This window comes from Schistocerca gregaria, chromosome 8 (assembly GCF_023897955.1).
Source record: "Schistocerca gregaria isolate iqSchGreg1 chromosome 8, iqSchGreg1.2, whole genome shotgun sequence".
In the NCBI taxonomy this organism is placed as follows: Eukaryota; Metazoa; Arthropoda; class Insecta; order Orthoptera; family Acrididae; genus Schistocerca; species Schistocerca gregaria.
In genome coordinates this window covers 388,225,785-388,250,387 of record NC_064927.1, presented here as the reverse complement: position 1 = coordinate 388,250,387, position 24,603 = coordinate 388,225,785, and the positions used below count along the sequence as shown (strand labels likewise).

At 40.5% G+C, this 24,603-nt stretch overlaps 2 protein-coding genes across 2 annotated transcripts in view; one reads left to right on the top strand and one right to left on the bottom strand.

Moving 5' to 3' along the window:
• LOC126284197 (uncharacterized) overlaps positions 1-5,773 on the bottom strand; it is a 103,036-nt gene extending 97,263 nt beyond the window's left edge. The window contains exons 1-2 of the mRNA XM_049982952.1: positions 5,339-5,773; positions 5,100-5,234 (exon numbers count right to left, since the gene is read on the bottom strand). Coding sequence (XP_049838909.1) covers positions 5,100-5,234; positions 5,339-5,639 — 436 coding nt within the window. The 5' untranslated portion in view covers positions 5,640-5,773. The remainder of the gene's footprint in view (positions 1-5,099; positions 5,235-5,338) is intronic.
• Positions 5,774-6,007: 234 nt separating this feature from the next.
• LOC126285452 (cytospin-A) overlaps positions 6,008-24,603 on the top strand; it is a 1,067,624-nt gene continuing 1,049,028 nt past the window's right edge. The window contains exons 1-2 of the mRNA XM_049984846.1: positions 6,008-6,062; positions 12,152-12,250. The gene's annotated coding sequence lies outside the window, so the exon portion shown is untranslated. The remainder of the gene's footprint in view (positions 6,063-12,151; positions 12,251-24,603) is intronic.

Below are 24,603 nucleotides of genomic sequence, written 5' to 3'. Positions count from 1 at the left end.
TTTTGGTATATTTCTAGAACCAAACAATTTAAGCATGATAAATACAAAAATATTTATATAACCTAATCCAAAATGTTTAAAGTGATTTACCAAATGCCAATTTCTTTTAAAATTTTCACAAAATACATTGAAGTACAGAAACTTATATGCCAAGCTGCCCTTCACATAAGTGTACCGATAATTTGGTGTCTAAAATTTCCTCCTAGAAGCCTTCTTCTGGTATAGGATATTTAATTCACTCAACATGAGTTACCTTTAATTATGTAATGTGAGTTATCATAGTATTTGTAGGATTAGTTATAATTCTGAGTAGTCAGATTGGTTCTGAATCACATACAATACAACTAACAATATATTTCAACATATTTAATGTTTTTTCCATCTCCATATGCATATAAAATCCCATACGGAATAGCTATTTCTTGGAACTTTGTTAAAATACTTATAAAATCTTCTGGTACTGTGTGTAGAACTTACAAGAAATGTTCACATAAAACAGAACAGACTTTTGTATATTTTTTATCATATGCAAAAGCCATTTCTTGGAAATGTAACACGAGTTATCAAGAATAATTATAAGATTTGGTTTTATAAATATTGTAAAGAAAAATTACTGTGATATAGGTTTATAGAGTACAAAAAATATTTAATAGAAACATTCCCTTCTGTTAATTGTCCAAAACTTATAATATAAACATCTCTTTGTAATGCGAGTTGCCATGGAATGACCTCAAAGAGGAACTCTTGCAGTGGATTCCAATGGATATCAAAGAAACTATTGAGCAGGTGTTAACTGATGAGGATATTATTCAAGGGGTAATCAACCTGTACAGACAGTGATTCAGACAAGGAAACAGAGAATCAGCTGTACGGGAGCTGCAGTGTCTAAATAAGTTCGTTACTTTTTCTGTTTGTAATGCTAAATACAATGCCTGATTTACACATCATTAGAAGTAACTTTTATTCCTTATAATAACGATCTGTAAAACAAAAAGATACTTGATAGTTTTCTTTTTTTAAGTCAAACTAAAATGTTGTAAAGTGCATGTATGCAAACTAAATGTTTTGAATAAAAATCTGGCCTAATTTTGAGCTACGGCTATTAACCTATTGATTCTGCTAATCAACATTTTACTGTAGAACACTTGTTACAGTTGCTTTTGCCTTATGGCTTAGCATATACCAGTAGTAACAGTTACCGTCCAATAGACTGACATTTTCAGTAATCCAGGACTGGGATGGTCCGAAATGTGACAGACTTCTTAAGTATGTTAAGGACGCTGAAATTTTAATTATCGTGGGATACAGGACTCCATTACAAGGGAAAGGAACAGAAGGAATAATATGTTAACACAAACATTTTGAAACTGTATTTTTACCATAAAAAATCACTCTAGGCGCACATAATAATAGTACACTTTAACTTGGGCCCCACTATGACAGAAGAAAGTCCACAGACCTTGTGCCACTTTTGAAAGTTTATGCTCATTGCCAACCTTAGTTCCATAACAGTATTGTATGCTTTAGCAATAAGCAGACAGCGTAAATATATTTTCGATCCACTCGTGTTGTTGTGGAATTCATTATTTAGTGGCAATAAGATCCCATATATGATTACTTATGCATTAAAGTAATGCTCACTTATGTGTCATTTCTGTGATGCACTTTTCATTTATAAACTGTAAGCTGGCTGCTGTGGGAGAAGGCAGTGGTACGGCTTTTCCAAGCAGCCGATCACAAGATTCTCCTCACAGCATGCTCGCCAAAGTGGCCAAGTTAGGTGTATACAGAGTGCCGCACACAACAAAATTTATTAGTTGTGAAATGCTGACTGGCTTAAGAATTCAGGAAGAAAGTTAGGAAGAGGGGAATTGGCAAACTTTAAATCCTAGGTTAGGCAATGACTGACGGAGGCAAAAGAAATACAATAGAACCTAAAAGGGCAGCTTTGAGAGATGAAACAGGGCAAACAGCAGAGGTACTAATCGGCGAAAGTACACAGGTTTGGTAGAAATCTTTGAATAACACATGAGAGATTAAAAATAACTGCTGTGACTAGGTGCAGAGGATTCACTCTTGGTAAAATATACATAATATATCAGAATTTCATGTGACAGGTTGTACAGCACGACCACCAGGAACCTGCAGAAGGATATCATTTTATTTTGCTTTTTTAACCAAATGTTAGCATCTTAACTGAATGGGCACAGAAATCTAAATTATTTTCTGGTCCATTTAAATGAACTATTTTCAGTGATGTTAACTATAAACTCTGGTGCCAATTAAGGTACATGGTATTAAAAATAGGGAAAATTTGGTGCCCATTTGGCTTTTGTGGCAAAGTTGGTAATTTATTAATTTTCTAAAAATCAGACAATATGCTGACAAATTATCATGTGTCCAGCTTCTTTTACTCTCTACCTATTCATTATTAAAATCAGAGTAATTGATCCAAACATAAATTTTCAAGCCTGAAGAGCGATCAGGCCATGGACACTGCTTTTCTAACCTTTGTTTTATTTTTATATTCTTCGTAAAAAGACAGTAACAGAATGCTGTCGTGTTCTACTTTTATTATGTCAGGAATAGTGGCTTGTTGAACTTCTGATTTTTTCTAAGCATTTACAGTTCTGAAGAAACTGGACCACGTGCAAATACCTAGTGCCTAGACTAAGTTACAGCCTGAGACAACTCGGCGGAAGCTTATAAAGTCCCAATACTTGAGTAATAAGAAGATTCCCGAAAGCCACCAGTACTGTTGCCGGCTTTAAAATGCACAGTGTTAACGGCTGCATGCAAAACAGATATCACTTACATAGCTGCAACCACAATGAGGTATCCCCAAAGACACATTTACAAAACTACATTACACGCGCGACTGAGGTAGGCACATGAAGCTGCTACACACTGTCCACTGCAATGATAAGATTCTTCTTACACTGACGTTACTGAAGATACAGTCTGCACAGTTTTCAACAAATGTGAGCTGGGACAGCTATACTGCTTGACATGGAAGAATCTTTGCATTTTCAAGCCCTTTTGTTAGCTTATCCACAGGATCCCCAAAACAATACCTCTTCTCACCCACTAAAGGTTTTTCTTTATTTGAAATGAAAATAAAAAGTCAGAAGTAATAATATTTAGAAATATGACAGCTAAGTAGGCAATGTTAAGTGCAATAATAACATACAAGTATTTGCAGGGAAATCAGATCCCAGGCAGATTCACGTGATAAACTTTAAAGAAATGTATGCCTAATTCATTCACGAAATAAGTAGCTTACAAAACACTTTTAAGAGCAGTTCTTGAGGTCTGCTCATGAGTTTGGGACCCTTACCTAGTTGGATTAATAGAATACGGAGAGAAGATCTAATGATGGTTGGCAACATGCATCATAGAGATATTTTATATTTAAAGTCTGCTGTATATTCCAAGTTGAGTTGGGCAACATATTACTTCCTCCCACAGCATCTTATGGAATGAACATGAAGAGAATCAGAAAAACTAGAGCTCATACAGAAGTTTATCGACAATTGTTCTCACACACCATTCGTGTATCGAACTGGGACGATGGGCAAAAAAATACTGGTACTGGAAGAACCCTCCACAGCCCATCATATGGTGGCTTGCAAAATATAAGATGTAGAATACACACAACAGCAGCAGCCTGGTAGAATTGATAAAAAGTAAATTCTCTATTAAATAACTATAGGCACTTCTTATAGGCCTAGATTCCTCAATTTTACCTCATACAGGACAAAAATAGTGTTTGGCAGAGCACTGAAATTTCAACATTTTGTGTGAGCACAAAACATTACACAGCTAATGAAAATGTCCCGGTCGCATTGCTATTGATTTCAATTTTGTCTTTATCTTGCCTCTACCATACTGTTGTTACGCTGATATAACATTTAGCAGTTTACTCTCATTCCTTAGCCAACATCTGCGCAAAATTACAACTCAACTGAAAGTGGTCAGTTTGGGGATCATTGTTCACTTGACATAGGTTGACCAATTTTCTTTCACGACGAAATTATTAACATAGGCCTATCTCAAAAGGCAGTACACATAATACATTAACAAATAAAGTGGTTTAATTTACAAATTTACCATCCACACTTAGCTTCGTCTACAGGTAAGGTACCCTATTGACAATTCTAACTGCAATGACAATTTGTAAATACATTCTTAGTCACAGAATATGGGCAATTCTGAAACAACTACTGAACAATTCATGCCACAATAGAATGGAAATCTCTCTCGGCTACACGAAGTAGGTAATCGGCTGAATCAGAAATTTAATATATAATGACTATACCAACGGCAAAGAGAAAACTGAATAGCTACATTTTCAGATATCAGCGGGTAGAAACGAAAATGAAAATAGACTAGCAAATCGAGTGAAAACAGTTAGATGACTTTTTACTCCAAGTTTAAACATATATGAACTTAAAAACTAACTCGTTTAAATGTCATTAATTAACCAACAGATGACAGCACACATTTTCATGAGACACCAAAATAATTACTTCAAGTAAGAATGAGTATGCCAGACATTTCACTCCTTCGTTCGAATCGTTGATCATTCCAGGAATGTGTCGAACTGCGTTGTGTGTTTGCAGTAAACAAAACGTTAGACCCTTTTTTGTAAAATAAACACAGAATACAACCTCTCCCCCCAATCACATTCGTATAACTTCGTGTCTAAAAACTTATTTTTGGTTGTTCTGAAATTCACTTATCAAAATCAAGTCTACATTAACTGATGCATGATTGTTTACAGGTAAACAATTAAATACAAACATACATACAGACAACTTTTAAATTTCACGCATAGCCAAACGACATCTCAGCTTTATGGACACACAGTTTCTATAGTGGGTAGTGGAAGCACAAACCACATATAATAAAAGGCACTCTTCCAGCTCTCTGTGAAACTAATTCGCACAGTGTAACAAAAGGAAATCAACGTTGAACGGTCCGAGAACAATCACTTCGTTGATTAAATGTTTTTTTTTTTTAAAAAAAAAAACAGCAGGTATAATTAGCGAACAATGTTACTATAAAATATCGTGGCAACAATAATAAAAACTGAAAACCTTTTTCCTTATATCCAAGAACGACTCCAGAGTCTCCGACGTGACCTATATACAATTTGCTTTTCTTGACGAAGCATATTGTGGCAGTTGTACCCGCTGTGCTAGTATGACCCGAAGGTGTCTTTCGCCAATTACCTGAAAACAATGTGAACATAAACTTCAGGCGGAAACCAGAGCGACAAAATGCAGGGAAGTAGAAAGAAAGATGTCGCACAACGCTGGAAGTTTTTAAGTCTTACCTACATCACGCCACATTGCTTCGTGAGTATCGAGGAATCCTTTCCGTATGGCTCTCTTAATACGAGAATCTTCATCAGACCAGAAATCTTCTTGTGCGATAATGTAATTCAGTAAATGAATTCGTGCAAACGTCGATGCTTCCTCACCACCATGGCCATCGAAAATACCAAAGTAAGCGTACTCTACGGAACCATCTCCGAGAGGATGATAAGCAACTGTGAATGTGTCTTCCATATAGCGACGGCCTCCTTGACTACAACTGGCCGTAACGCGCAAAGAAACACCCATACCAGTAGCCATGTTTCAACAACTTACACTGAAAACACACGCTATTTAATCACATACCAAACACTCTCTCACACATACACAGAAACACGTTGCATGACGGGAAGACTACGATAATGATGCGATTGGCAAATCCAAGTTTACGTAGCAGGAACGCCACGTTTTGTTGCCAACATAACGCCAACACTATTTATTTCAGTAGTACAGCTGTAAATCTAGCAAAGGTTTTCAATTATGTATTCAGTAAGATTCAGTGTCAAAATTGATTAATGTTGTTCAATTAGCATCACTGTGAATCGGCATTAACTCTGAAATACTCCAAGTAACGTTTTGTGAGTTTGTTGCAGTCGCTTTGTAGGTTGTCAGCATTTATGTCGGGGAATGTAGCTCGGTTTCAAATGGACGTATTTTGACGTGAGAGAAAACGTTGTCAAGCAAGTAAGTTTGGAATCTATATTTATATCTCTATACTCCTTAACTTAGGCTTTCACTTAATGTTCTGTACTTTACCAAAACCTTAGTAACTGTTTGAAGGTTACAATGTCATTAGTCTGCTTTTAACGGAGTTATTTTACACATATCTGCGTTACTATTTTGCTATGATGAGCTCCTGGAATGTCAAGAATATGAATTTTGGACATTTATCTTTGTCGTTGAAGCCACTGTTATGCCCATAGTGAAGAATATTATATATATATGTGTTACTATTAAGTAGAAATTATTCGAGTTTCACTCACTGTAAAAGTGGTGGAAGTTATTTTGTCTTGTACTCTGCACAGAGCACAACTTATTAAACTTGAGATTTATGTAGTGAATCGTAGAGTACCTTCTCGCTTGTAACCTAACGGAACAATTTACATCTTTATCACAGCTGCTGCAAAATGAAACTGTTCCAACACCGTCGCAACAGTATCAATTAAAGCAACGTCACCTATGTACTACTCTTCTGCTGTACGTACATATGATATGCTCCTTCCGTCTACTAACTGCCCTACTGTTTATTTTCCGATGCGTTAATTGTGTAATCGTTCGTTGTGTGCTCTGATTCTTGAGTTTGGTGTGGTCAAAAGCATTTTTAAAAAGGAACGGGGGGAAGGGGGTGGGATGTAGTGTACTTAGTCGTACTGTATTATTTGTATCTGTTAATGAGGACCAGTTAACAATCGTTTCACTTAGATATCTTGAGGTTGGTGGGAATGTTGCTGAAGTATATTACATTAAAATATTTTCCCAGAATTGGTGAGAGTCAGAACAGGGACCAGGCCAGGATGTGTGATTGGATACACAAAAATACCCATTCGGATGAAATATAGAATGAATGCAATTTCTTATTAAACACTAAACGTATACTCTCAAGTGCAAGTTGTATGATGTCCTATACGCTATATGAAATATTGTCCGTGGAATTCCAGCGAACTATAACAGTTATTTATGGGGCAATAGGTTAAATTAGAGTGTGCGGTGATATACACGCGTCAATCAAACCACTATTTGATTGCAAGTCGGAGGCAGTGTTATCTTGCATTACCGAGCCTATAAACATTCGAGGAAATTATACACACTGTGAGATGCCATTGCATTGTATTTAGAAAGAAAATGAGCCAGAAGAAATCGCGCGATCAGGAAGTTAATAAATCGGTGTATCATCTACATCATCATTTATACTCTGCAAACTACCGTGAGGTGCAAGGCAGAGGGTACGTCCCATTGTACCAATTGTTAGAGTTTCTTCCCGTTTCACTCACGTATGGAGCGCGGGAAGAATGATTGAATGCCCTCTCTGCTTACAGTAATTATTCTAATCTCATCCTCATGATCCCTATGTGAGCGGTACGTAGAGTCACCATTTAAAGCTGGTGAACAGTTTTTCTCGAGATAGTTTACTTCTATCTTCAAGAGTCTTGCAGTTGAGTTTCTTCAGTACCTCTGTGACACTACCACGGATTATACGTTTAGTATCCCTCTTTAGTCTTATTTGGTATGGGTCTCACACACTTGAGCAATATTCCAGAACCGGTCACACGAGTGATTTTTAAGCAATCTTCTTTGTAGACCGATTACACTTCCCCAGTATTCCACCAATAAACCGGAGTCTGCTGCCTGCTTCACCCACGACTGAACCTATGTGATTATTACATTTCGTACCCCTACAAAGTGCTACACCCAGGTCATTGTGTGAATTGGCCGATTCCAGCAGTGACTCATAGATATTATAGTCACATGAAACCACGTTTTTCGTTTTGTGAAGTGCACAATTTTATATTTGTGACCACTTAAAGCAAGTTGCCAATCTTTGCATCAACGTTGAAATCTTATCAAGATCTGACAGAATATTTATGCAGCTTCTGTCAGATAGTACTTAAGTATAAATAACTGTACCATCAACTAAAATTTAGTATTAGCATTATCCGCAAGGTCATTAACATATAACATGAACAGCAGGGGTCCGAACACTCTTCCGTGGGGTGCACCCGAAGTTACTACTACATCTGACGATAACTCTTCATCCAAGATAACATATTGCTTCCTCCCTACCAAAAAATCCTCCGTCCAGTCACAAATTTTACTTGATTCGCATATGATCGTACTTTTGACAATAAGCGTTAAGTGTGGTCAGGGTCGGACTGGGACGGAAGGGTCCGATGGCTCCCCACAGGCTTTGGGTAAAGGTAGATGGGATACTATCGAATAATGACAAAAATATGCAAATTATTGATTTCCAGTGATATATATTACTAGGTAACTATAGCTCCAGTTACGTATAATAAACAAATCAGAAGCTGGCCAATCAACGTTTATTTTGTTTCTTTTTATAGGAAGAGAAGTTTCAACTAAGCTGTTAGTAACTCGATCGTAAAAGCTGCTGTTTTCGTCATCCGTGATTATATCCCATCATGTGTTTAAGATAATCACCGAATCCAACAGTTCTTGCTTTAGAAAAGACTGAAATCTCGTCTTAATGCCCTTCAGCGCCGAACACCCACATATAGTTATGTGGGCCGAGCAAATATCCAGTGGGCGAGACATTTATAAATGGGCATTTGCTTGAAATCTGCCCTAAACAGTTTAAATGCCCAAAATCTGGGCATTTATGGAAAAATTACTTCTTAAAGTTGTTACTACCAGGATGTATCTTTTACCAATTAAAATAAGAAATGGGATGATACTCCCGATATTAAAGGTTAGTAAATGTTTACACTTAAACCTACGTATTTATAGTGTTACCTGTTCTACTCTTCACTCTCGTCTCTCTCTCTCTCTCTCTGTCGCACTCAGTCACACACACACACACACACACACACACACACACACACACACACACCGTGTTGAACAACTGTGTAGTGGTAAGCCAGTTTAAGAAAACATTGTCCTTTGTGTAGGAAAATTTTCGCTACAGTCACAATATTGTGACTGGTAGCGGAAATTTTTCCACACCCTATAAAGGACGTCACGAGTTCAATAGCATCCACTATGGATAAATTCACTTAATTGTCCTTTCTAAAGTAACACACGTTACAGTCCGTGTCAAATTTCTGAATATTATTGAATTGAAGAATGATAATAGATAGTTAATATAAACTCTACTTTATTTCAAAAATTACTTGTAAACGTGAGTGTTGTTTTACTTTTATATTATGCACTACTTCAGAAATTGATCTAATTAAAAATGTAAAAAGTTGTGTTTATAGTCCAATTTATTTCTCGTAATGACGCTCCCCTAACTCTCAAGCAGCTTTTTCAACTTGGTTACACAACCACTACAGAGGCAGTGTTGCAAAACACCTTTTCCAGTACACAATATCAACTTAAATTTTTTTATAAGCGCCGCTTTTCAGTTAATCTTTAAAATGCATAAATGCCTGGGCATTTATGAATTTTGGGCATTTGCCCTGGCATTTATCCTGGGCATGTGCCTCTACTTATAAATGCGCATGCATTTTCCAGCACTACTCACAAGTCACTTGCGTGAACGAAATTGTATTACACAATAAGCAACATAGAAGTTGGAGTTACGTACTGATGTGCTTGTTATATTGTGACAAAAGCTTACATACACCTTGTATGCAACTTTGACAGGCGTCTGATCCGCTTCGGGAAAAACAGATGGTTTCCTTTGCAGTTTGGTCTATGACATTTTCGTACGTTCGTCGTTTTGTTCCTCACTCTGAGAATTTGAGACATTGACGCCTTGTTGCCTAGGTGGAACGTGTTCATCACAAAGAATTTTCGACAGTTCATTAAAACTTTTTGCAAAAAGATTCTTTTGACAGCAATTCTCTATCGATAGACGTAATACGTCATTAAGAATCCCACTTCTGATATTTCATGAAGTTCAGCGGATCCAAACAAGTGGCATCTTTCATTAATTGTACGTTGCAACTGAATTTGGCGTATATTTTCACTAAAACTGCGTTGATAATGGCTTTGTAGACAGGAAAGGAAAAGAATATAATCTCCTAGGGTCCGCAGACAGTAATGCCACTTCGTCCTGGCATAACTCATCTTGTTTTTTCGGTTTTTAGAGAGTCTTAGTAATTGCAGCGTCATCTATATGTCGATCTCAGTATTTTTGACTTGCATTAATTCTTGAACTTAAGTGCAATCGAAGTTGCAGCTCTGAAAACGTCGTCAAAATTATGTAATTGTTTTCGCAAATTTATCTACAAGCTTTTGATAAGCCCCCGAGCCTTAAGGTAGGCTAATGTAGGAGTTTGGAGACATTGGGCTACCGAGATTGATAGGTCAAATATTTTCTTGGATGCGAAGGCTGTCAGGCTAGTTTCGAGTTTCAAACAGGACTCCATGAATGCTTCGCTTGAAACGAAACCTTTGGCTCGAACTCCATGCTCGAAGATATGGCGCTCAAAGCTTGAGCGTAAGAGTCCCTGAAAATTAATTTTGGTGCTTCTTCCTTCAGTGTCGCTTGAAGAGCAATGAACCTGCCTGCCATATTTCCTGCCGATCAAAGGATACGCTAATAAGATTTTGTAAATTTCAGCCTATTTGGGCTAATTCATGAGTAACAAGAGCTCGATAAGCTACTCCTGTTGATTTACAAACAGGAACCATGCTGATCGCCCGTACTTGTGAGATTCCATTCGTAACATAGCGTGCACAATTACAGCCTAATCAACAACATCCTGACAAAAATTCACATTGAGGCTAAAAGATTTCGCCGCCTGGATTTCTTTGACAACTTGACGTGTACATATGTTTATTAATTTATTCATAATCGTTTTTGACAAAAAGGTAATAAGACCACCCTTACCTTTCGCTGACGATTTTCTTTTCTTACTTTCAACAGTTACCCAGGATATGTAGGTTTTAGGAACTGGATCATACTTCGATAATAGGACAACTAAATTTAGAAAGTTTCCGTGATTTTTGTTTTGGCCGTCGTCGATACCCGTCAATGAGTACAAGGCTCCACGTTCTCCCACGATAAGCAATACCTCGTTTAGATATATAAAAGGGGCGTCCAAAAAGAAACGAGCCGGAGACATAATTACAAAAACCAGTACCTGTACGTTAGAAGTATTGACCCTGTCTGTTGAGACACTTGTCCCTCTGTGGCACAGGGCGATGAATGGCGATCTCATAAAATTCCCGGGGCTGCCACGTGAACCAGTTCCGCACGCACAACTGGACGCTGTCGTCCGAGGTGAATCGTTTGCCGTTCAGAGCCTTTTTAAAGGGACTAAAAATGGCGTAATTTGAATTTCTGCAGGAGTGCCGCGACTGTGTTGGCCGTATGAGGCTTAGTATTGCCGTGGAGCAGGATGACCCCACGGGTGAGAATGCCTGGTCGTTTTGATTTGATAGCTTGGCGAAGGGTGGTCAAGGTATGCGAGTAACGCTGGGCATTCACTGTTGTCCCGTGCTGCAGGGAGTGAATCAGAAGGGGGGCATCTTGGAGAAAGAAGAACGTCAACATAACATTTCCTGCACTCGTGTGGACGACGACCCTCAGTTTCAGTTCCTATCTAAATCACTACGTTTGCATGCGAAGTTTCGGAACAGTTTCTTGGTGCCGTGTTTACGTGTCAGAAGTGGATTTGCTAGCCCAGTTAAATAACGCGCGTGGAAAACAGTTGTTACAGTTTGGTTAGTCAGCACTATCGCTAATTCTCGTCAAGTGTTGTGGCACAAATATCAATAAGGCTACACGTTAGCGTTTAACAAAATTTGTTGAACATGTCGCGTATCAATTTCACACGGCAACGCAAATTAATAAATATAACTAAAAAATAGGAACTCAACTCTAGAAATACAACTTTCAGAGTCTAAATCAAAATCTTACACTTATAAAACACGCATTAAAATAACAGTTAACATACTTCCCACTGCTGGGTTATTATTACAAAGATATCTCGGTAGCTTGTAAAAATCTGAAAAGCTCTTTGGTATGTGCAGTATTATTCAAAGAAAGTAGACGTAATTGTTGTAAAAAAGATTGTCTTTCCCTCTCCCGTTTTGCACCTGCAAAGAGGAAGTGAATGATTCCATCTTCTGTAATGCTGTTACAGTCACAGAGCGGGGTTGCAGCAATTCCAGTGCGGTGGAGGTGCACTGGAAAGTTTCCGTGATTGAATCTCACACGGCAGACAGCAGATTCATCCATCTAGGTAAGCGAAGATCGTGAAACCAGGGTGTACGGTGGATAACAAACTGAACTCAGGCGTAATATACTGTATTTACTTGAATGACTGAAATGCGTTCCAGCCCTTTTGCCATTGTTGGAAGGCCTTTCGTGTGACGAGACGGTACAGTTCAGAGGGCGGAGGTTTGAGGTCGACGAAAGTTCCGGAGTGTGTGGCTTCTTTAGCAAGGATATCGTCTTCTTCGTTGTGAACTATGCGGCGATGAGTTTTAACCCACAGAAATTCTATTGTCTGCCTTTGGATCTCACACTGGATCCATTGACAGATGATGGTTCAAATGACTCTGAGCACTATGGGACTTAACTGCTGTGGTCAGCAGTCCCCTAGAACTTAGAACTACTTAAACCTAACTAACCTAAGGATATCACACACATCCGTGCCCGAGACAGGATTCGAACCTGCGACCGTAGCGTTGACAGATGATCTCCAACATGAAGTTGCTGGTGTTAAAATTCCGCGTCTTATGCCTTAGAGATTCTGGAACGGACTTGGAATCAGATAAAATCAGGTCCTTGGAAACATAAAAGGGGCTGATGTATTTGAGACTTCTAGTGAGGCTACCAGTGGCGGATACAGAAAAACCTAAAGGAGGGGACGCTAAAGATATCTTGAGCTACCTTTACTTTTACTGTAATAAAAAATACCTTCACGTGCAAAGTTTAGGAAAGTTTTATTTAAACTGGTTACACACTTATACAAGGCAAATCCATCTTATGATATAAAAAGATACAATTGTGGTTCTCTTCCTTAAATGATGAATTCTGTCTGTCTATTCTTCCTGGCAAATTGAATAATTACGTCGTCAATACGGCAATCAATGCCAAGGTGAGTGTTCAACAGAGCTAAGCCATTAAGTCGATCCTGGTTCATTGTCGACCTCAGCCACGTCTTTTCACGGCGCAATGTTGAAAAACTTCTTGTTACCTGTAGCAATAAATAACTCGATTCAGTGAAGTCGACTGACGAAAGAAACGAACGAGTAGCGTGTAGGCTGACTGGACCCGCAAGGGGGCGAGAGGCACGCCCACTGGAGGCTACAGCTTCCGCAGAAAAAGTCAAAATTTTCTTCGGCAGTTGAAACATTTTTGAGACATGTCTATGTGAACAGGGCAAGGCACATAGCATTTTTCTCTCTCCCTTAATGTGGAGCCATCTATATGTAGAAAAAGTCAGGCCGTATCTGGTATACAAGGCACTTTATATCACGACAGATAAGTGGAATTTGCGTTAGTGACACGCCGTCTGAATGTATACATACTTCATGAGAGAGGACTGAATAAATGTCCTTATAGACAGATATCGAAATGGTGCTGAGTATTTCTGTTAACAGGTGGCCACCAAACTCAGGAGTGTGATCGGATAGTACTAATGGTTTTCCAGTCACTTATTACATGATTCATGTGAGGGATCCATGCCAACCGAGAATCAAAGGTGACGCTGAAGAATCGAGCCTACGATGACACTGGGTGACACACAGAGTCTAGGGCCATTTTGTCGAGAATATGTGGAGAGGAACGCTTGGAAAACACGACAGGCTGTGACTTATCAGCCGAAGTCCATGCCGTGCGCTCGGAGTCTGGTTTTCTCACGGGACGTGACAGAGGAAAATGCAGTTTCACATTCCGCAAAGGAATGCAAGGACAACAACGAACTACTGATGCTGGTTTATTATTATAAGTAGTTGCTAAGAATGTGCCCTAAATTTCACACTCGTGATACAATTAAGTCCTTCCAGCATTTTTATTACACTATACAGTTTCCCTTCATCCCAGTACAAATTCAAAACGACGCATTACCTGAACATCACTTTATTGAGAAAAATGTGTAATTCCGTGCGTTCTTTTATTTCAAATAACTAGAAATAGTTGATGTGGTACTCCTTATATAATGTTCTGTCGCAGTCTAAATCATTTGGAATGCAGTAAAATAAAAAATGTCTCCGATTTCCGACTGCGGCTTTGAACTAATACACCAATCAAACGAATAACGAATGAGTGCGCAAAGGTTAAATAATCGAAAAAGAATACCAACGCCATTGTGCTTTCACGGACTGGGAGACAGAAAGAATAGTATTAAGGCTGGTATGAAAAGGCAGTAACGAAAACAATTATCAGTCACCCCAAGACCAACTGGATGATAGCTCGACCCATACCTACACGGCAATAGACAAGATTGACACGACTGACGAACTTACAAGTTCAACTTCCGAAGTTACTCAATAATGAAATATTGTAAAACATATGTCAGCACTATAATTTTATTTTTTACATTGGTGTAATTTACTTTCACTTCACTGTAAAACAAAAGGCTAGGTATTATATTGATTTGTATATTGACGAAATGTCTGGTGCCAGTAAAGCTGGGATATGTAGTGTTCTGTCCCCATTCAGTAAACAGACATCAGGAAGTCCGCATGTAATCCACAGTGAGTCGTGCAACGGGTAGTATGTTATAACGTATTTGCCTGTAACACTGTCAGTGGCGTTTTGCGAGCCTTTTGTTCAGCAAATGTGTGAATCATAGCATCCAAGCCTAGTTGCCTTATCAGGTTATATTCAGTTGCCAAGGTCCCCAAATTTGTGAGACGTTGGTGATGCGTATTTGATCTGGGACGATTTTTAACAAGAGTCAAAGTGCCGAATGAGCTCCAGCTTCGGTTACTAGCCACTGGAAGACAGTGAAAGATGCGCAAAGCTATTCATTCAGATAAAAATCTTGAAATTTTAAGCTTATACGTTTAATGGTCGAAGTTTTAAGTAATTCGAAGTTTTAAGTAAGAACTGTTATTTAATTTATTCTTCTAAATCTGTTCTGACAACATTATGTTATTCTTTGATAAATAGCTTTCATGCCTGAGCGACCCGATTGTCAGTGATCTTTGAGTTTTTTCATAAAAACCCAGTTGTTTCATATAAAGTCTTCACTGTTTCATATCGGCTTTTCAAGTTAGACCCCAGGCTGTGAACAATGACGTAAAAACATTTTTATCTTGAATAAATGTCCGGAATTCGCATAACTGTGTCACTACATTCGTAGTTTCATCATAAAATGATTTCCTCCTCTTTGTGCGCAATCTGGAAATTCAGAATCGATATTAATTGACACAAAGTTTTACACCTCGCCACGGCCTGTTAATACCGACATTGGACTGTTGATGATTGGAAACATGGTGCCTGGTCGGACGAGTCTCGTTTAACATTGTATCGAGCGGATGGACTTTTATGTCCTCCTCGATACTGTAGATTTTTGTACCATGGGAAGCAAGGGACAGGATGTTGCTTGATGGTCGGTATCCTCTTTCTACAACACAATTGCACACATGTATTAAAAGGGTTCTTTATTTACGAGAACAGGAAGATATTTACATTTAACCAAGTCCATATGTTGTGGTACAAGGTTTTTCATAATAGTCCATATTAGCCTCACTGCTGGTGAAGTACGAGATAGTAACTGAGACTCAATGAGTGAGAAACTGTCTGAAACTGCAACAGAGCCCCCCAGGCCGCAGCGGTCGAGAGGACGTTGGCGGCACATTGCTTGCGAGTCTGTCTTCAGCCTCTCTCCTGACAGGCGTGTTTGATCCAACGCCAAGTATCTCCTCGCAACCTCTTTGCTTGACCAGTGTGCTGTCGACAGCTTATGCCAGCACATGGACGTTTACAGGTAGGACACATCCTCATAAATCCATGGACCCTGGATATCAGTAGTGGACTGTTAAAGCTTGTGGAGGCTCTGTGGTGGTGTGGGGCATGTGCCTTTGGATTGATATGGGACCCCTGAGATATGTAGATACGACTCTGATGGGCGACACATATGTAAGCATCCCGTCTGACCACCTGCATCCATTCATGCCCACTGTGCATTCCGATGGACTTGGACAATTCCAGCAGGACAGTGCGACACCCCACATGTCCATAACTGATACAGAGTGGCTCCAGGAACACTCTTCTGAGTTAAAACACTTCCGCTGGCCACCATACTCCACAGGCATGAACATTATGGGGCATATCTGGGGTGCCTTGCAACGTGTTATTCAGAAGACGTCGTCACCCTCTCGTATTCTTACGGATTTATGGACAACCCTGCATGATTCATGGTGCCAATTCCCTCCAGCACTATTTCAGACATTAGTTGAGTCATGCCACGTCATGTTGCGGCACTTCTGCGTCCTCTCGGGGGCTCTACACGATATTAGGCCGGTGTACCAGTTTCTTTGGCTCTTTGGTGTAATATTAAAAAAAAAAGAAACGAATCCCTAGCAGTGAATGCGTTTCTTAGTTCGTAGTTTGCTTAAGGCAGAAAAACAAAAATAGCTACGACAGCTACAGTGGAGGAGAACCGCTGAAATAATATTCCCTGCTCTTTATTTATGGTGTTCGAGTTGCAGTCGGTGCATCTGCATATTATTCGTAACTACGCTTTAGACCCAAATCATAGTTACAAAAATGCGGATAAAACTCATTGACCTATACTAGGCACTTGTCTTCCTAGACAATGCAGTGGCAGCCGGTAACACCGCATCTTCGAAAGGAGAGCGTTACCGCATCTTCGAAAGGAGAGCTTTCCCGATGCCATTCAGCCAGCACATCGTCTGAGCGGCCGTATTCTGCCTGTCGCTAGTCTAACGGAGAGTTGGGAACATTGTAGAATATGTTTGGCAGCTCTGTAACCGTCTATGTACTTCCTGGTTTGGATCAGAATTATCATGGTAATTTCACTTCATTTTTACTGCAACGATGAAATATTCTGAATTATTCTCATTTAGTTTTGAGTACAGGAAGCTCGTTCCAACAGGAACTGCAGCCTACTTCGCCATTCCGTTGTGAATTTACTGTCTCAGCCATATCTGGGACAACAAGGGAGCGCTTTTTGACGCAGTTTTATGCTAGCTTGGTGCTGCTTTGTTAAGCGATGCCATTGCGCTAACACAGGCAAGTAACATCAAATGTGGACTGCTTTTCATAGACTTCCATAAGACATTTGATCAAATGAATCACCATTGTGTGGTAGACACAATGCGCCGAAAGGACTTCCTACAAAAAACAATCGACATCATCAGAAACGTGGCTATGGCATAGATCTCCGTTAACTTTCAAATAACAAAAAAAATTGAAATAAAAAGGGGCATTACCCAAGAAAGTCCCTTATCAGTGCTGCTGTTCTTATATCGCTGGAACCTTTCCTGAGACAGCTACAGTATAGACTGACAGGCATTACCATTGAGGAAACAAAGACAGTGGGAGATACCTATGCGGACGATGTAGACGTCAGAGAAAAAGCAGAAGTGGGCGAACAACTTTAGCGAAGACAAGGGAGACAAGGCTTTTGGAATAGCACTGCCAACTTCTCCTTTAGAAATGATAGCAACAAACTGGCGGGATGTGGCAAGGAGAATCAAAAATGGTTCAAATGGCTCTGAGCACTATGGGACTTAACTGCTGTGATCAGCAGTCCCCTAGAACTTAGAACTACTTAAACCTAACTAACCTAAGGATATCACACAAACCCATGCCCGAGGCAGGATTCGAACGTGCGACCGTAGCGGTCGCACGGTTCCAGACAGTATCGCCTAGAACCGCTCGGCCACAACGGCCGGCAAGGAGAATCAAGGGAGCATTGACTGAAAATTGTCAACGTAGCATAGACCATTTCCAGAGAACACAGTTTATCAACACGTATATTTTATGCAAGGTCTACTACATAGCACAGGGTCTACCCATCCCATCGTCGAGGGCGAAGACGATCACGTGCACCTTGCGAAATTTCATTTGGAAACGGGAATTGTTTCGAGAGCCTGTAAAGGCAGCAACGTTGGACCCAAGCAATGGAGGAATGGGACTAACATCAAGTCTAAAGCGATGGCACTGCATCTCAAACGAACATCGAGCATGAAGTGTAACAAACCAGGATGCATTACAACAAAACTATACGATCTTGTCAGGCCGGGAAGTGTAGAACTGGCGATCAATATACAGAAAATAGCTTTTAAAATCCAAAAAAACGTTATAGCGAAGGCGATTTTAGAAGAAAGAAGGAAAAGTGAAAGGAGAAATAATATAGTAACTAAATATGCCGGGATAGCATGGAATGTAGTCTGGCAAGACATCAGTAGTAATGTTCTTTCGTCTAACTTGAGAACAGCGTGGTACAAGGTAGTCAATAACATGTCAGAAATGATAGTCTCTTTGCCATCGGTTTAAATGGCATTAACCTTCGCAGTAAATGCAACCTAGTTGACACTGTACCTCATCGGTACACGTGTGGAGATCGTAACTGGAGGTGGACCAGGGAGAAAACTGCCCAAATAACAAGAACTTCCACAAACAATGTACCGACTAACATTTTCTGTAGACGAGAAGAAAACTGCTACCCTCAGGCGAAAAATATCGCAGTGATATGGTTAATGGGCAAATACACAAGCTTCATTTGTAGCAGTATTGGAAGTGATGAACATCTTGAATACAAAATATATATGGAGACTGAATTTGGGGAAAAAAACTCTTAAGTGTTCTGACCGCAATAAGAAATATGGTAGCATACTCCGAACTGCCTCAATAGAATGGGAATACGTTAAGGCTACATGACTTGTGAAGGGGTATCGGTTGGGTCACGAAGCACTAGTAGCGCTGCGGAGAGGCCCCTCTACTTCTGCGGCGCGTTCCCTACCTTAACTCTCACTAAATCAGTAGTACAGCAGATATAAGAATATGAGACAAACATCTGGTGTATGTTAGAAAGCAAAGTTCTAAGTTTCCTAAGAATGCTGTTAGGAGGCCGAAACTGACAAGAGTGACAAGGCAGGGAAGGACTTTGCGACTCTGCTCCTCGAGACTGCTCTTATGTCCCCCTAATGTACTCTGGGGAGACTAAGGCGCTTACATCAAGGATTTACGCAATGATTAACTTGGATCTGGGCATCGATGAAGAGGAAGCTCAAGCTACAGGAGAAGAAAATGTGGCTGCTGAACTGCCACCAGTTGAGAGTGGCAGTGAAGATGCCTCTCGAACGGGGGACGTTGTTAAATTTGTTTCCGTATGCTAGTGTTGAAGACTGAATGTCATTACTAGTTCTATGAATGCTGTCACTGATGACTGGGATTAGCTGTTACCATATTTATGTCATCTTATTGCAAGCTAATCATTTGTATTATCGTCTTTCTTTAAAAGAAAGTACGGCGTAGTGTTTGCATTAGTTATCGGTCCTAATCTCCCTGGAGACAAGGTTTTTATCTCTTTTGTGAAAGAGACAGTAGAGACAGAAATCAGTAAAAAAAAAAAAAAAAAAACAAGGAAAAATGTCCCAAGAGCACTTTTCCCCGTATGTCTTGTCGCTACCTTGATTCTGTACCCTGTACATAAGCTTCTGTCAAGCGTATTTGTGGCACTGAATAAATTGTTACTGGATTTTGTTATTTGTTAAGTATCTATTGCTGCGTTTGCATACTTTCATAGTAATCCTGTAACGCTACTTCAGTATGACTGTGGACTGGACGTAGAGACATACCATTTCGAAGGCGAAAGTGCATATTATTCTGCTAACTCGTGGTGATTTTGGATACTTAGTTTTATTAAAAAAGATTTTTTTTCGTGACATTAGCATGATAAGTTGTAATTCATTTGTATTAGTGCAGTGCATACTAAACAGCATTTTTTCCTTAGTTTGTTGAACACAGCAGGCAAACATGTGAGATAAATAAATCGGCAGCTGTGTAGTCACCCACGTTACGTGAAACAGTGTGACAATGTTTGGATAGTTTTTCGAATTCATATGTATAGAGAATATGTTGATAGGACTTCATGTGCTTGCATTTTAGGCTGTGTTGACAGGAAGTAAAGCTGTGCAGGTGTGCATAACGATGAGGCGAGGGGTCTCGCAAGTTCTATCACCAACTGCACCTTTTTCATGTCATTTCATTTCCTCACTTCTACGATTCTTTCAGGACCAAGGTAGATAGATTTTATTTTTTGTTTACTCTTGAATTGAAAATATTTTCTGTGTATTTCGTGCAAACACATTGTGCTGGAATCACAGCTGTTGCCGTGTACATTTGTGGGAAAATGTTTTGATAGGATTTCTAACAAGTTTAAAGAAAGATCATTTTCGACTCCATCACAAAATGGTTATAATGCACGGTGTCTAGAGAAAATATTGTGCACTGAAGATTAAACACGAAATAGAACTGTATGAAATTGGACTGTAAGAATCATAAAAGTGAAGAACTGGAGTGGAAACCAAGAGTCGGATTGGCTGTGCTGGCAGAAGGGGAATGTCCTTTTATTTATTGCTAGCTGAGTTCCCAGCGTTGCCTTGGTATGTATTTATTCAAATTTATTAATCTAGTAGTAGTCAAACTGCAGCCTGAGGGCCACATGCCGCACGAATGAAGTATTCATGGGGCCCTCGGTTCTCAGCTGTATTTTGTAATAACGGCGTCTAAAAACTAACAGCCGAGGCAAAAACGTTAACTAATGTTAAGAGCTTGTTAAGAGTTTAGTTTTATTGCTCATTACCAAACAAAAGTACTTACAGTGACAGTTATATTTCAATATGTGGTTAATTTTAATTGATGTTGGTGAACTCAGCCACGAGCTAAGTAAAGCAGGCCGCTTACCTCAGGAGCAGAGGGATAAGTAGCGCAGCCACTGCAGGATTAGAGGATGTCAGAGGGGTAATGTTTCATTTTTTTGTTATCCAATGCTGACAACCCAACGGGTGTGCTTCAATAGTACCGATCAGCAGCTATGGTATGAATTTTGATACAGATGGAACATGGATCGTGAATACACATTATACAGATGATCGTCTTCAAATGCGTCACGTATTTGTACCAATAAATATTAAAAATTGAATTAAGGCTGTTGTAATACAACGCAATGAGTAGAGGAAAAACGTTATTTCAAACAGTTGTGATCGTGTCTTTGCTAATTCATTTAAAAATAAGTTCAGTTACCGTTGTTAATCATCCACTCACACAGACAGCACAACACTTACGATGTGTCTAGCGGACCGAAGAGACGAGTGAAAATTTGTACCAAGGCCGGGATTTGAACCTGTCTCTCTTGCCCAGTAGCACTCGCTAACCACTACGCCACCCTGGCACGGTGGCTTTTGCGCAACTGCAGGGACTATCCTAGCGCTCCTCCTTGCTTAACCCAAAGTCCTACACGGCTGAGCCCACTTCGGTACTCCCCCTAAACTCGAACAGCAGGCGAAGCCGGCCAAGTACAACTACTAGTCATTTCCTTTCCAGTTCCAGTAGCAAATAGAGCGAGGGAAGAAAAGACTGTCTGAAAGCCTCCTTACAAGCCCCCGAATTTCGCGGCAGTAGAATCTTTCTGCAGTCGGCCTTAAAGGCCAGTTCTCTAGATTTCCACGCTTTAAAAGAGGAATATACACTCATCAAAAAAGTCTTACATCACCACGGTTCCCAGAACTCCTGAAGATCGATGTTGACTGTGGATATTGTATCACAGACACAGTCCATGTGACACAGACACAGTCCATTTGACCAAAGATGTAAACAACGATGCATGAGCAGAGCCTATTAGACGGAGGGATCCGACAACCGATCAGTTCCAGTCATTCCACTAGGAAGGAGGTACACGGCTCGTGTTGTCTGTAGTTCAACCATGCCTAGACGGTTAATACCGAGGTTCGATCGCGTCCGCATTGTTACTTTGTGCCAGGCAGGGCTCTCAACAAGGGTCCAAGTGTTTCGGAGTGAACCAAAAACACAGGGAGGAGATACATAGAGACAGGAACTGTCATGACACGCCTCGCTCAGGCCGCCCAAGGGCTACTACGGCAGTGGATGACCGCTACCTACGGATTATGGCTCGGAGGAACCCTGACAGCAACGCCACCATGTTGAATTATACTTTTCGTGCAGCCACAGGACGCCGTGTTACGACTCAAACTGTGCGCAATAGGCTGTGTGATGCGCAACTTCATTCCCGACGTCCATGGCGAGGTCCATCTTTGCAACCATGACACCATGCAAGGCAGTACAGATGGGCCCAACAACATGCCGAATTGACCGCTCAGGATTGGCATCACGTTCTCTTCACTGATGAGCGTCGCATATGCCTTCAATCAGACAATCGTCGGAGACGTGTTTGGAGGCAACTTGATCAGGCTGAACGCCTGAGACACACTGTCCAGTGAGTGGAGGTTCCCTGATGTTTGAAGGTGGAATTATGTGGGTCCGACGTACGCCGCTAGTAGTGATGGAAGGCGCCGTAACGGCTGTACTATACGTGAATGCCATCCTCCAACCGATAGTGCAACCATATCGACTCTGAGCACTATGGGACTTATCGTCTATGGTCATCAGTCTCCTAGAACAGAACTACTTAAACCTAACTAACCTAAGGACATCACACAACACCCAGCCATCACGAGGCAGAGAAAATCGCTGACCCCGCCGGGAATCGAACCCGGGAACCCGGGCGTGGGAAGCGAGAACGCTACCGCACGACCACGAGATGCAGGCCCATATCGGCAGCATACTGGCGGGCATTGGTTTTCATGGATGACAATTCGCGCCCCCATCGTGCACATCTTGTGAATGACTTCATCAGGATAACGACATCGCTCGACTTGAGTGGCCAGCGTGTTCTCCAGACATGAACCCAGTCGAACATGCCTGGGATAGATTGAAAAGGGCTGTTTATGGACGACGTGACCCACCATCCACTCCTGAGGTATCTATGCCGAATCGCCGTTGAGGAGTGGGACAATCTGGACCAACAGTGCCGTGATGAACTTGTGGATAGTACGCTACGACGAATACAGGCATGCATCAATGCAAGAGGAAGTGCTACTGTCTATTAGAGGTCCCGATGTGTACAGCAATCTGGACCACCACTTCTGAAAGTCTCGCTGTATGGTGGTACAACATGCAATGTGTGGTTTTCATGAGAAATAAATAGGGTCTAAACGATGTTTATGTTGATATCTGTTTCAATTATCTGTACAGGTTCCGGAACACTCTGAACTGAGGTGATGCAAAACTTTTTTTTTATGTGTGTACTACAACGCTCCACGTGCCACTACAGTAGGGACCTCGAACATTAGACTATTTATAGCGCGAGCAGACATTTAAGCCGTTGTTTTTCCCATGCTCCTAATACGGCTGTAATGGGACGTACCCTCTACCATGCGCTAAGAGTAATCTGCATAGTATGAATGTAGCTATAGATCGGCGCGCCGACTTCAAATAACTGCCGCACTAAAACTGTGGCTGGCAGCCTACACACGCAGGCGCAGCCCACTTGGCGTGCTTATCGCTGAGGTAACTCGCCAGCAGAACTCGTTTAACTGAAACCCTGTGTTACAGTTTTCAGATCATTTAACAATGAATTTTGTTGTATTTTATCAAGTAGCAAAAGTGTGAAATTTTGGTAAAATTTAGGCGTTGTTATTACCGTATTACGCAAATAATGGACGGCGAGATTCAGAGCCGAAAAGTTGCTGACGTGCTTATTGCAGCATGTTCTTCCAACACCTGGGGACGCTAGAAATAATATCTGGAAAAATATTCCGTATACACAAAGTAAAAAAAGGCCTTTGAAGACCCTACGGGTCTCGAGAAAGCTAGGGAAATCTAAAAAGTTATATTTCAGCGCTTGCTTTACGCACGACCGTATCCCTCTGTCTAGCTTAAAAAATATGTGTGCCACACACCTTCTGTATTTGGATGAGAAGTGCAAATCCTTGTCTGGCAGTCTTGATATAGGTTTTCCATAAACCGCTTCGTAAGAATGGCACTATGATGAGTCCGTAACAATGCCACGGCCTATTGCTTTCTCCATTCATTGAGTCTCAGCCAGTCTTCAGTAACTACAATTTCGGCGGAATATTGAAGTCTAGTCATCCGTCTCTCGTGTCACCATAATCAATCGCCCATGGGTCTCACATAACCGTCGGAATTTGCTAATGTAGCGATTATCTGTGTTTAATATTGATTTAGAAATTGCTGTTGACAGTGTCGACTGCGATGCACTCTGAAACTTTGGCATTATAAGGGAAACCGGAACGTGAAAGAGGAGCAGTTCTTAAAAAGAAAGTAAAGCAGCGTTGCAACTTATCCCTCATTTTATTCCACCTGTACATTGAGACCCGGAGGAAGGAATTGTTGGCAAATATGGACTTGGAAGAAGAAATGAAAGAGGTGATCGACTGATCGAGTTCTGCTCAAAACACCAATTAGTTGTTGCAAACACACTTTTCCAACACCACAAACGAAGAAGATATACATGGAAGGCCCCTGGAGACCTGAGGAGACAACAGATTGACTACATTCTAGTGAAAGCAC